This window comes from Ascaphus truei, chromosome 21 (assembly GCF_040206685.1).
Source record: "Ascaphus truei isolate aAscTru1 chromosome 21, aAscTru1.hap1, whole genome shotgun sequence".
NCBI lineage: Eukaryota > Metazoa > Chordata > Amphibia > Anura > Ascaphidae > Ascaphus > Ascaphus truei.
In genome coordinates, this window is record NC_134503.1 from 9813853 (window position 1) to 9828552 (window position 14700).

The 14700-nt window shown below is 41.3% G+C and overlaps 1 protein-coding gene across 2 annotated transcripts in view; it reads right to left on the reverse strand.

Moving 5' to 3' along the window:
* Positions 1-2781: 2781 nt before the first annotated feature.
* COL5A1 (collagen type V alpha 1 chain) overlaps positions 2782-14700 on the reverse strand; it is a 162597-nt gene continuing 150678 nt past the window's right edge. Inside the window, exons 58-66 of one of the 2 annotated variants that reach the window (XM_075578918.1) lie at positions 14504-14611; positions 13967-14020; positions 13100-13135; positions 12857-12910; positions 11141-11399; positions 10348-10460; positions 7908-7976; positions 4690-4923; positions 2782-3495 (exon numbers count right to left, since the gene is read on the reverse strand). In XM_075578918.1, coding sequence (XP_075435033.1) covers positions 3349-3495; positions 4690-4923; positions 7908-7976; positions 10348-10460; positions 11141-11399; positions 12857-12910; positions 13100-13135; positions 13967-14020; positions 14504-14611 — 1074 coding nt within the window. In that variant the 3' untranslated portion in view covers positions 2782-3348. Of the gene's footprint in view, positions 3496-4689; positions 4924-7907; positions 7977-8028; positions 8098-10347; positions 10461-11140; positions 11400-12856; positions 12911-13099; positions 13136-13966; positions 14021-14503; positions 14612-14700 lie in introns of both variants that reach the window. The other variant, XM_075578917.1, reaches the window with a different exon arrangement.

Consider the following 14700-nt stretch of genomic DNA (forward strand, 5'->3'; position numbering starts at 1 on the left):
ACAGTATGTGGGTTTTCCTTATGTAATTGCTCTGCTCAATCAAGTTTATGTATATCAAGATACTATACACCTGCTATTTGCCATAATAGTGGTGAGTGCATTACACAGTACAGTGCTATTCTTTTGAAGTCGTAGAACCTTCAATGTAATTCCCGTGAAGCACCTATCCGGAAAAATAACAATTTGTGGGATTTTAACAAATGGTGTATACAGTAAGGGAAACAAATAAGCCCCTTCTTTGATGGACAGGTCTGCAAAGTGGTAAAGCAAGGATGCAATATAAATTGCTCGTCAGATTGTTACCGTTTCCCCTGCCTTTGTATCAATTTGCACATTTTGTTCCCTTTAACTATTGGTGATGCCAGTATTTTGGTTTGGCACTAAACTACTATTTCTCTTAACAGCCTGAAAAAGCCTCAATGCATCCTTATGGCAGATACAAGCTGAGACTGGAAAGGGGGATTATTGTTTGGACACTTGGGAATATCTTGTAGTGGTCATAGATGCTGTACATTCATCTCCAAGAAGATGACCACAATGGTATAAGTCTTTTACCAATGGGCTTTTTGATGGCCATCACTTTGATCATAAAAAAATGTTTCTCACGAAAGTTTAATTTCACATACTGCTATGGGATCCAGCACTTCTCATAGCTACAAATTATTGGGGGTATGTGTGGGACAATTTAACATTAGCTGTAGAGCTGTAACATTTAGTAGCCTAAAACCACCATATTGCTACATGGAGCTGATCAAATTTGCAACAAGCATGGCTTTAGTTAGTGGTATAAGCTGGCGCTGACCCACCCAGCAAAGAAAGGTTTCACAAGTAGATTTGTATAAAAAAAGAAAGATATAAAGGGTGACTGCCTCTGTGAATGGGCCCTTGCAACACATTAGTAACACTTGGCTGGAACACTAAATACTAAATACTACAGCCCATTATTACCACCCTTTGGCTGATTCTGCAAGTTGCTCAGGGGTGCAAATTCCTTATTGTGCATTAACTTTTGCATGAAAAAAAAAAGCAAATCCAAGTACATAAGTGTCCCTTTTGTTTTTTATTTGTTCAGTGAGCTTCACTGTAATCACCGCCTCATACAGCACTTGTCCAGGAAAAGTTCTTGTGACAAAGCACCGTTGAGAACCTGCTTGGTCTGCACATTCGTCCTTGTACTCTCAGCCACGTACAAGGTGCACCTAGCTCAGGCAGCGACAATGACAATTATCTTCAATACTTTTAAACAATTACATAAGTTAGCACCACAAACAAATCAGCAATTGAGTACAATCTGGCATAATTACAAACATATAAAAATGTAGTGATTTAAAAAAAAAAAAAGAAAGGATCCTTAATATTTCTACACGGGAAGCTACCACAATACAGTTTATTTATTTTTTTCTTGTTTTTTTTTATTATCTCATTGCTGTTCTACATAGTGTATGGATACAGGAGTAGCATGCATTATATCTCTACCCTAGCTAGAGATTGCTGTTGGATTATGTTTTGCGGCAGAGAATAGTGGGAGACTTGTCCACAGCAGAAGCACCATCAGTGATTTGAAATAACAACTAGCACCGCAGGGAGAAAGGAACAAAAACAGAATATATAGCACCTATTTCTTACATGTACGATTTCCCTACCATAGGCAATCTCCCACTGTGTGACAAGGCAAAACGGAGGTAAAAATGTTAAATAGTAAGGGACGTGCCTAGTTTAAAACACAGTACACTACTAATGAGTCATTCAGACAACAGATCAGATCATTTTCTCGCTGCTAATCGCAATCACAGCAGTTCCACTGAGCAATTTTAGGTGAACCCTTTCATTAGCAAGAAATACTGCTCGCATAAGTTAATTTTAAACATGGATAAGCTCTAGTCTGCAAGATCTCGTCTGCTGCAGCTCCCTCCTGGAACTCAAGCAACTTGAAATTAATCTAAAAACGTTTCCCCCATGCTTGTGCTCAAACAAATTTGAGATCTAGTTGTTGCTGGGGCTGGAGCGCGAAGAATCATTAAAAAAATTTTTATATATACATATATATAAAATAGTATATAAAAATGGCATCATTATATGGTACTGTTAAGATATGTGTGCCATTATCTACAGCAGGGATGGGCAACTCCAGTCCTCAAGGGCCACCAACAGGTCCGGTTTTCGGGACATCCCTGCTTCAGCACAGGTGGCTCAATCAGTGGCTCAGACTGAGCCACTGATTGAGCCACCTGTGCCGATGCAGGGATGTCCTGAAAGCCTGACCTGTTGGTGGCCCTTGAGGTCTGGAGTTGCCCATCCCTGCTCTACAGTGTCTAAAAACCTGTTTTGGGGGTTCACTTGCTCACAAAGATATTCCTGAAACAAGTAAGAAACTGATAGATGGTAGAATAGTAGATTAAACTCACTAACCGCCGTTCTGCTCGTTGCATGAATTCATCAGTGCATCTCAAACAGAAAAGAGCCTTATACAGTATGAATAACGGAAATACCCCCTTAAAGAGAGGATCTCAGGTTGTGCAGTACGATGGTGCTGCAGAGTCCATTTCCCATCTCAGATTGTAACTCGTTCCAAAAATAACGTTTGAGTGGGACTGCACCGCATGCTGCTAAACTGAATAGGTTGTTACAAAAATGTTCACATTTATGCCAACTTGCGCGTATTATTTTCTTTATATTTCTACTTCTTAAGACCAGGTCACATGCATGTGTTAAAGCCAGGAAAAGGTAACGTTTTCTTTAAAAACAAATAATATACAATACAAATAATTACTTACAAACATACAAAAATATAAGCACCTTTAATACAAAGGGACAAGATAAGCACAAATGCACGTCCATGCACGCTGTGGCATTCCTAGGAAACCCTGGCATTATAAATTTGGGAAATACTGTGAAAAGGACAGTCCCACAATGTTCCGAATTTGTGTCAGGCAGGGCATTTACCTTCAAGATTCTCCATGAAAAAGTAGTGATATTCTTCTAAGTGTAGTGAGTCTTGGAGACCATTTGATGTCATTGTGTATCTAGGTGCAAATTGTCCATTTACAGGTGGAAAAAAAAGATGGCGTGCTTGGTCTTTACATGATTGTCAAGTGATGCTGCTTAGGTCATGTGCTTCCGAGCCTGTGGAGTGGAATGGATTTTGTTTTCTTTCTTTCTTTCTTTTTCCCTAATGTATTGGTGGTCCAAGTACAGTGCCACAGGGAAACTTGGGTTCAACCCTTCACCGTCCCAGTTTCAGAATGTGCATGTGGAAGAAAAAAAACTGCGATGAGGTTTCAAGGTTGCTCATTTGGAAATGTGGTGTTCTGATTTTGCTATTGGTCTCTTTATTTACTGGCGACTGTTTTAGCCCATGAAACACACTGGTCCCACCTCGAAGCCGAATTTTTGCGTTGCATCTCCGAAGTCATTGAACATAAGATCAACGATGGGAGCCTGTTCCACTTTGGGGGTGTTGAGCTCTAGAACAGTCTTTTGATAACCTTTCTTTGACTGGTAAGAAACAGATAGAAGAGAGAGTCAGACCTTTAAATGCATGTGGAGAAAAAACGAACATTTCATCTCCCTTGGAATGTGAACTTTTAGTGTCAAATCATGTGTATTACTAACGAGCCCTCTAAGAAAAACTACAAGTTCTTTCTAGAAAGGAAATTTCAAGTTCTTTCTAGAAAGGAAATAAAATCTATAATTGATAAGAGATCACAAAGGAAAATAAAAGTAATCGTGATTTTTATTCACATTAAGTTTCGTTTTTTATACCATGGCTCAATTTAATGATTGGTAAACTTGTAATATCTACCATTTAATGGTATGCAATTGTATCATCATTGGTTTTCCATGTGGGGTCCACAGACACACTATGGAAGAAATGGCCAACTCCAGTCCTCAAGGGCCACCAACAGGTCAGGTTTTACGGATATCCTTCACTACAGGTGGCTCAGTCATTGACTGAGCCCACCTATGCTGATACAGGGATATCCTGAAACCCTGACCTGTTGGTGGCCCTTGAGGACTGGCGTTGGCCACCTCTGCTCTATGGAGCCCATAAAAAGTGACGAGCCAGCCTGATAGCCGAGGGAAATCCTCCTTCACGCTCCACTGCAGCTGCAGACCACCCTGCTAAAAAGGGGGAGGCGACAGTCATCTCATGTGGGACAATAGATTTCCAAAGAGGTCCGCGTCCTCTATTCAAAATATTTTAGGGGTCTGAAAAAAATGTTGAAAACTCAATGTCTTATATGAATATATATTCGCAAAACTGGATGGAGGATGAGAGATGCTCGCCTTAATTAGTGAGCTTCAGCACTGCGCCAGAATCATTTCCTATTGATATATTTTCTTCCTGTCAAAACGAATAATACTAGCTTTCATGTTACTCTCAGGCTGGAAACCTTCTGATGTTGATAAATAGTTTACTGGATTCCTGCCAGCCATGCTGAATCACAACACGACATTTCCCGAGCATTAACTCTCTCTGCTGAGTACAGCCACACCAAGGTTTTTGATAACAGCTGATGGCACCTTCACATATCAACTGGATTGCATTCAAAATCAAGGATGTTCATTCCATTCATGTTACAACCAGAAGACATATAATTGCTTAAGAGAGAAGCCCATAGCCTCCATCCATCTCTAGCACCGCTTCAGTTTGGGTGACACGGGTGTTTGAGCCTTTTAATCACTTACTGCACATCCATCCATGACTGCTCGTATGTAGGGGTTGTTGTCGTACGACATTTCTTCATCATTGGAGCCCAGGAAGCGGATCGCCTTGTCGTAGCTGTTTGTGGTGGCATCGTGCCATGCTACAGACTGGTAGCAGTTGTAGGTAATATTTTGGTGGGCTGAAGCACTTAAAAGCCTCAGGAATGTCATCTGCACCACACCAATGGGGTTGCCATCTGCATCCACATAGGAGAGCTAAGGAAAATCAAAGACAGCTAGATCGTGAAATAGTGAACATTAAAAGACCTGGGAGTTAGAGAAGGGCCATCACCACATATGTATAATCATATATATATATAAAATCAAATATATATATATACAGTATATAATCTACCAACTAGTGAACTTCAGAAAAAAGCCACATATGGTTCATATACTGTGTACTGTATATCTACTGTATTACATTCTAATATATTATATAGGATCAAAATATGTGCCACTGAAATAATGTTGTGTTGTAGTGTTAATAGGAAACTGGATTTGCATTCTGAGTCAATGTGGTATCAGAAAGATTCAGAGAATGCACCTTTTGTAATAGAATTAGCATTTAACAATGACCAAGTGTTGAGGAACTGATCCCTGATGCTGCAAGGATTGCTTTTCAAGTGTCCGAAATACATCTGCATCACATTACAAGCCAATACAATTATATATTGCGAAGGGGGGAAAAAAAATACAAACCGGATTTCAGGACCGCTCTGTTTCTGCCTCCTTAAAGAGTTAAACATGACTGAACATGAGAAAGCAGGCATGCATGCCAACAGAGAGAGACAGCCAACATCACATGTAGTTAAGAATGATTGCTGCTGTCTACTAAGCGCTCAGAAGTGTCATTGTATTCTGTCACTTCCTATGTATTTTAGATTGTATGATATCAATGCTCATTTACATCTACAACAATTTGAGCAAAACAGAATCAATGTATTTTGATGGCCTGATACCTGTACCAAGGCCAGCAAGTGAGCTCTAGCAGCAATGAAGCACTGGTATTTGTCCCATAAGTGCAGGGGTCGCAAACTCCAGTCCTCAAGGGCCACCAACAATATCCCTGCTTCAGCACAGGTGGCTCAATCGAAGACTGACCCACCTGTGTTGAATCTGGGGTGTGATTGAGCCACCTGTGCTGAAGCAGGGATATCCTGAAAACCTGACCTGTTGGTCACCCTTGAGGACTGGAGTTGGCCACCCCCTGCATAAGTGCTTAAGTGTAATTCTAACACACTATGTAAGTGTTGGTAGCTGTTTCTTTAAACACACAAACATTGAATAATACCTGGAGTACAGTAAATTCAACTTCAATATCCTCAGCAGAAAGCACTGGGAATTCAGGATACAGTAGGCTTATAAGGAAATCGTTCAATAGCAAAGACACCAAGATGAAAATAACTGGCCTGAAAGATGCTGTGAAGTTAAGACATAGAGAGCCACTACTGCCAGGAATAGGTGGGAGGTACAGTACTGTAACTAGGAAGTTGTATACTTCAAAGCATCCACTCCAAGCTACACTGGGTACCTATGATACTGTAAGCAGAGGACTGAGAACCAATTGCGTATTCTGCCTTGTGCACTTTTTCATCATTCCTCAAATTTGCCTGATGAGTTTGCGCTTAAGCATTGTCCTCTGATTTCACCTTTTTCTAACGCTAACTACACAGCGAGCCTGGTAAATAAAATACACGTACAGTAGTATATTCAAAGGCTATTGTGAGGATCATTAATACAGCCCATATTACACTTCAGTGCATCAACGGGGTAAGACTGCGTCATAACGGTATGACATGGGAGTAGCAGTTGCAGTTCTCAGTAACAATAGATAGCGGAAATAATGAACCCTGCTCAGTTCAGAGCAATGTGTTGCTGTCTGTCACTAAAGGTGTTCAACAAAATAAGGAACACCTTCTGATAGAAGGGTGAGCCTCGCGATGTTGCACATGATCTGTAAATCTGGGCACGTGACAAGCATGATTAAAAACCAAGCATTCGATGATATGTTTAAGTCATGGATTAATTATGAATTTAGTGATCTACCAATTAAACTACCATGATATATATATATATATATATATATATATATATATATATATATATATATATATATGTGCTGATGTGATCTTTTGAAAAAATAACCGTTTTTATCAACGCCTATTTGCATTCATAGAAAATGCCCAATAATTGCAGCCATCACAAAATCATCTCCTAAATCCATGCCTCATTCGTTTCATCTGCTCTGTTTATTGTGCTGTCATGGAGAGGTCATAGGTACCCAAGCAGATGTCAAGTGGATTTCCTGAACCATTGAGAAAAGACTGAAGAAAGCAGCCCACATTCTTTACAGAAATACATTGCAAGAGCAGCCACCACAGCCAATGCTATCTGTACCCAGCGAGATGTCCATGATTCTTTCATGGACCATTTCCCGAGGAAACACAGTGTCTTTTAAGGTGGACGTTTTGTATTTAGAATGATGAATTTGAAACATGCCTGCGTCATGTGAATTATAATACCAATATTCACATTTAATAATAATATGCTCCTCCAATCAGCTCTCCTGTGGGATTTATTTCTAAGAGGTTTGTACCAAACGCATTCCACGTTTTTTTTAATCGTATTTCAGGATCTGTGTTGCACAATGTTTGTATTGTGAATCTAGCGAAGAGAGCTACCAAACACTTTGGCAACAGTTATTTTTAATGAAAGAAGTGAAATTAACATTTCACCAGTTGTGTTTTAAACAATGGGAATGTTACAGAGGTTTTCTCGGCAAATCTAGAAGTAAGAGGCATGTAGCATGAAGCCTTTCAGTCCTATTGTGACCTGCAACACTTGCTCAGTTCTTCCCTGTACTGCACTCCTAACAAGCACTATAGTGGTTAAGGCATTAGCACCAGGCTAGTTGAGAAAGTCTGAGGTTAAGTGTATACTTACATTTGTTTCACTACTGGAATCCTTTAATGGGTCAATTTTTCCCTCTTAATTGTGTCTCATTATTTGATAATGTTGATAGGAAATTGCACATCATCTCGGATTGTTCCACCTTAAATTCATTTTCCTTGTAGTGCGAAAAACACTATTTCCCCCAAAATTGGTATTAGTCAGACATGCAAAGTGGGTTGGCCATAACCAAAGCAGACGCCATTGACGTGCTCTGCTTGAGACTGTTGGCCGGGTTAGCCACTTACCATTGCACCCCGCTTGTAATGACTATACCATGAACCAGGCAGCTCTTTGGGCCAACGAGCCAGTTTATTCTGTAAAATATGACACAAATTATGGCAACAGAATTCAAAGGTTGAACCTTACCAGTTTACCGCGCTTGAATTCACTGAACCAGGAGCCTGGGTTTTCCTTGGGCCAAGCAGTAATTCTAGCCTGAATTGTGAAAGGGGAGGGATAGGAGGGAAACAGAAGATTACATTCCACACAGCATGCTGTAAAAACCCAAAGGCACCGAAGTGAAAACACGGCAGAGGTTCTACTGCAAAGGCACAGCTAAGACCATGTCTGGCTCATGTGGCTCTCGTTGTGTCCTTCACCACGAGACCCTTCCTTTGTAGTGCTTTCCCTGTTATAATCATTCATGTAGAATTTACAGAGCCGGGACACTTTATAAGGTACGGGAAGTAGAGAATAATGAATGGAATGGCTGCCCGGATAACTGGGCATTACCAGCTTCTCACTTTATGCAATAGTGGGTTTATATCTTGTATCCTGGCTAAGAAAAACTAACGATTAAGATGGGAACTTTCTCAATGTGGGCGCCTGTAGCTTTATACTGCTCCATACTCTCTTATAATATGGTTTATTTTGATATTTTTAAGCACTTATGTCCTGGAACAGGATTTCATATTTTTCTGTCTCCCTTTGCATCTCATAGGATTCATGTCTCCCTAGTTTGGCTGCCTGTTATTTTCCCTGTCCCAGCAGCTAGCTGCATGTGAAAGGCAACATTATCGATACATATGTTGTTTACACAGCCCTAGTCCATGTTGGTTGCCCTAGCAACCTCCTATTCTCCTAGCTGAGAGTGGGCTATTCCAACCCCCCCTTGTCTTGCTGACAGTCCCTGAGACTACTTCTGTTACCCAGATTCCCCCACACTTCTTTTTCATTCCTGACATTGGCTGAGTGAGTACTCTTCTATATACACGCCTCTTGGCAAGGCCATCTCCTTTTTACCTGCCCTTAACTACAAAGCACCTATAGAAAAGCACTCTCTCATCCCTACATAACATCCACAACTGCCTGTATATATTGACACCTTTCTAATAAAGTGAAGAAAACATAGCAGGACTTGGTGTGCTTTGGAAAGAGGGCTGAGTTAAAGCTAACTGGAGCTATTGACACATCATACGTGACCCTGGTTTCAGGATAACTTAAGTGTTTAAAAGGTCAAATTCTGCAGTTTGCACTCAGCCTTGTATTCAAAAACAGCACTTCTAATTGAGGTGTTTTATAACCCATAGTTGCCTGATCAGCCATCAATGCATTGGGGTGTGTGTGGTGTGTGTGTGAGTGCATTTATTTGCCAGCCCCCTTTCCTGAAAGTGTCCCGCTTTGTTATGATCACTAAAATATTTATTGGCTATCTTGGTACCCGCCCTAAAGATAAGCCAGGGATATTAAGAATGTTAGCACACAGAGAGCCACACGTGGCATCGTTCCCTGAAAGCAGAAGTTCAACAAAGCAAGAAAGGTAACCACGAGAAGATGCCTGTAGGTTTAACTGATTCGTCCTTCTTAATGACCACAAAATGAGGTTTATATTGTATATCCCACAAAGTGTTATGTATGGATGCACCTTAAGTAAGACTGCATCTGCAGATACCCAACACCGGAAATATCCATGTTTACCATATATGAAAGGAAAGGAAATGTACATGCAAATTCAAGAACAGGCAAGAATAGGTACTTTAGATGACCATGCTGTGTTCAGGTGTTTCACAACACGGAATATACAGCTTAGAGCTAGCATTTCCGGTACCCGACTTCTAACTAGTATAATGTTTTAAGCCCATTGTAAAACAAAGCGTTAAAATACAACGGCTGAACATGTCAGTGCTGCCTATTTGTGTATAGTCTGATTACACACACTGTGAGGCTGTGCGCATGCAGTTACCATTGATTACATAATCTTTGCAGTTCTGAATATTCACAGCATTACTCAAATACCGTATTGGCCCGAATATAGTGCGATCTCGCACACAATACGACCCCTGCAGTTTTGAAGGTGTTCTACATGAAAAATAAATGGTGTTAGGCAGCGCATATAATACGACTACAGTTTTCGGAAGGACAATTTTTGGAAGAAAACATAGCACTATATTCAGGCCAATACGGTAGCTTGTCACAGCTCAAATCCTCAGCCAAAAACGCATGAAAAGATCCCTAAAGACTTGAGCGATATCAACGCATAGTTTGACTGTTTTTATAGCCAGCTGCTTTGATCACACTGGGGCAATCAATACCATAGGCTTGCAGCGTCTGGGGAAAGAGAGCAATTAATTAATCTTAAAATACTGAAGGTAAAGTGTTCGCTCTCGTTTGCCAATCTGTTGAGCTGCCAAACGTGTCAAGATATTATACGGCTAAATTCACAGGGAGAGAGAATCCAAGACTTACTCCTTCGGACTTCTTGTCGGGAAACATACACGATTCTCCACCAGCTGTGAAGTTACAGTAAACCTTAAAAGAGTCCCGAGAGCATCCTTGGTTGGGATCAATCCAATATTCACCTGGATTTTTAAAAAAAGAGAAACACCTGCATTTTATACACCAGAACATGGCTGGTCGTGAAAAAGCATGTTAACAATCGTTTTTTTGGGCTTGGGTTCGGCCACTGTATGTACAGTATGTCATAGATGAATCTCATGTTAACGACTGTTTAACACAAAACGAATAAGCAATATTCTCCCAAAACAATATCTGGTCTTTTTTTTACTTAACCCCTCTGCTGCCAGAGCGGCCTGATCTTGCAGCACATTATTTAATTAACAATATATTTTGGAGACGGGTAAAAAAAATACAAATATTTTCAGTTCCAGAAATTGACACCATGACGCATTATATGCATATAGTATCTGCCAGGCTCTGATATGCATCTAATATCAGTTACAATAAGTGCTCTCCAAATATCATATTACTTGCAAACTAAGCTATATTGAATAGACTGACCAAGATCAGACATCTCGGCAACCTAAGGCCATTTCATTCTGATTGAGACATTTTGCCATGTCTGCTCTATGCAGTTTATTTAACTACTTTGATGCCTTGATACAACAAAACATTTTTTTTTTTTTTGCACAGTTGGTATGATCCGTTTCTTGCTTATATTCCCAAATAAATATTTTCTTCTCTGCACAGTAAAAAGCATTGAATTCTAAACGTGCCTCTTCTTCACTTCCGATGAACTTACCATCGGGGAAGTCTGGGTGGCACAGTTGCAGGTCCTTGCAGGTTCTTGCTGGGTTAGTCTGGGTCCCCAAGGGATGCTTCATTTGTTCAATTTCCAGTTTTAAGGAGTTAAGAGAGCCAAAGATTTCTTCCATGCCATCGGCATAGTCCATGTAGTTGTCTGCATTGCCTTCATCGACCACTTGGCTTGCATCAATATTACGCTTGGTTCTCTTTGAGGACTGAATAGGCAGTGGCTGGATGACCTCACCGGGGGGACCCTATGATGAAAACATGTCAATTTGGCATTGTTACATTACGGCTATTTTCAAGAATTTAAATACCTGCGGTCAGGGGCGTAGCTAAAGCCCTGGGGGCCTGTGCTCTTGGGGGGGACCGCTCTCCCCTCCCCTGTGAGCGGTCCTGCCCCCTGCAGCCCACACATCAATTCCCTGCAACGGGCAGGAAGCACAGAGGGAAATCCTTTCCTCTGCAGGTGGGTGGGGCCTGGGGCAGAGGGCGGGGTCCTGAGATGCAGAAGGGAGGAAAGAGGGGAAATCCCTTCCTCTGCAGAGCCTCTGTAGGCGGGGCATAGATCGGGGGGCGGGGCCTCAAGTAGTGCAGCGTGGGGCTGGAGCTGCAGCCTGAGAGACAGGCTGGGAAAGGTGAGAGGGAGGGGAAGGGGCGGGGCCTCGGTCAGTGGGCGGGGCTGGAGCTGCAGCCTGAGAGACAGGCTGGGAAAGGTGAGAGGAAGGGGAAGGGTTAAATCACAGAGGTAAAAACAGACATGGAAAGGAAAGGATGCAGAAAAGAAGAGACACAGAGAAAATGAAGTACAAGAGAGAAATACATAAGAGGGAAAAGAAAGACATGAGAGAGAGACCAAAAAGAGAGAGGCAGAGAGAGAGAGAGAGAGAGGCAGTGAGAGAGGCAGTGGCAGAGAGAGAGAGAGAGAGCAGAGACATGAGGGGGCCCTGAATTTTTATTTGCCTGGGGGTCTGCACATGTCTAGCTACGCCACTGCCTGTGGTGCAGGGCTCTTTTGAGCAGGTCCGAAATGTTGGTGAATAAACCCAGATCTTATTAAGTATAAGGCAGAGTGCTATTCTTTATTTACGAATTCTATCTGTAATAGGAACATGAGTATATGCGTGCGCGTGGGTCAACGTACGCCCTACTAGTGTGAAGGACACCACGCAATGCTCACTCCCAGAGATGTGCAAGTGTGTTCACGTCCCCTCCGCACATTCCCTTGTAGTTTTCTCTTCCATTGTTTTGGGGAAAGTTCACATTGCTCAGAGATTGGCGAATATCCACAGAATGCAAACATGTTTGCCAGAATGTCGCCAAAATGGCGGTATACGAAGGGCCACGGACATTGACTTGGTGAATGTTTCGTGAAAATGTATGGGGGGGAAAGGCCTGTCAAATTCCAAGCAAAGTAGTGAACTTGAGCAAAAAAAATTGCCACATTTCTACTCACTCGTAACTTTAGAAAAACATTTAAAGGGAAGAGGAAGGAAAAAACGGAGCACTATATCCAGTGCTGATGATTAAGCAAAAAAACAACAAGGATGCGTTCCCATAAAAATAAAGCTAATTTAATGGATCAAAAATAATGAACAAAACACACCAACGCGTTTCGGACAATGAATAGTCCTTTATCAAGGACTGCGGTCTTATTTTTAGAGCACCATACAACACATTTTTTTATTTAGAAAAACATTTAACTACTTACAGGAGGGCCGGGTGGGCCAGGAATTCCACCTTCACCTTTCGGTCCAGTTGGACCCTGTGAAGAAAACATGGGAGGTCAGAAGACATGAAATATTACTGTGTTTGTTTTACTCATTTGGCGACAGTCCTGCATGAAAGACATAGGCATTTATCTGATGCTAATAGCAAGAAGTGGGACTACATCTACAACTCCACCCCCTTCTAAGAGTCGTTAAACACTCATGCTTGGCATCATTTTACTTACCGATGACCCTTTAGCACCTTTTGGACCAGGACCACCCTAAAAAAAAAAAGTGTTTATTTAAAAAATAATAATAATAGGATTTGTCTAGTTTCATTGTAAAATGCAAAGCCCCTATTACTTTGAGGACCATGTGAGGCTGTGTATGGAACAGCTCTGGGCCTGGGCTTGCGGAGGAGGTATCCACAAAGGATAATCTGTTTCAATATACAGAAGCTCAAGAAAGTTACCAGACAAAATGAGTTGAACATTCTGAATATGGATATATATACTGCAAACAATATGTACTGCAATGTCCACATGGGTACAAAATACTTCAATATGCAGTAGTGATGCACCTATTCAATAGTCAATATTAATAGGTTAGTGACTGTGGTGGGTTATATACAGTACATATATAGTACATATAGATGTTCTTGTTGATATGACTTATTTATGGCATCTTCTATGTACTGCAGATTATATAGAAGATGTCCTGTTTGGATTCTCTGTAATAGTCTGTGACTACCTCAACCCACCCCCTGCCAACACCCCTTTTTTCTGTTCCCTTTGATTCTCCCCCTAAAGAAAACATTAATATAATGAATGAGTGATAAAAAAAAAGTGCCAATTTCCAGGCATTACAATTGAACAATTTCACAATAGATTACTGTAAATAGGCAGCAGGAGAGACTTTTTGGGGGAGCTGATAACTGCCTCCGCCGAATCAAGCTGAAACATTGGCTTGTCATATACCCTGGAGGAGGGAATTCAGATGACATGGACGTGTTATACTTAATGACCTTTGACCTCGCTAAACCTACTCTAGGTTCTAAATCTTACTTTTAGCAACGCTACTGTAGTCTACCCCACGTGTAAGTCAATACTTACCGGTAAGCCAGGAGGACCAGGGGGGCCAAGAGGCCCAGATTGACCATATATACCCTGAAAGACAATTGCATCGGTATGATATTTGTGACCTTTTGTTTTAGGTGATTGCGAATTTATTTGTAATAATGGTACCTTTCATGGGTAGTTACTCTGGACAGCCCAGATTATGAGCACAGGAGCATCTTTCTTTAGACGCGCTAGGCCAAAGCTAACATGCTGCCTCTTAAATCAGATATGTATTCTTAACTGAGACGATGAAATCAGGGATGCATTTTGCTAGATATCTTGTACTATATTCATGTGTGTGTTCAATGGTTAAAAGAAAATCAATTCTCTAGTGTAGAGTTAGGAACAGACATTACGCCCTAAAACCATAGGAGAGTTCGTGTTTTCTGCTTCAAACTTCCATACGATAGTGTTAATGCCAAAATGTGATTTGAATTGGCACGTCCCGTACCTTATCTGCTATAGTGCTATCCTCTATGGACATTTTATTATGATTTGTTTGAACTGGCGCCAAGGCAATAAAACACTTACCTGTTCCCCTTTGGAACCTAGAGATCCTTGAGGACCAGGGAGACCTCGATCTCCCTTTTCACCCTGTTCACCTGGAGGTCCAATGAGACCAATCAAACCAGGGTGACCCTAAAATAAACAGGGAGAGAAATGTAACATTCACTTGCTTGGGATGGTTCTTCCATTAATATCCTACCGCCTACACCTTCTGTAATGTG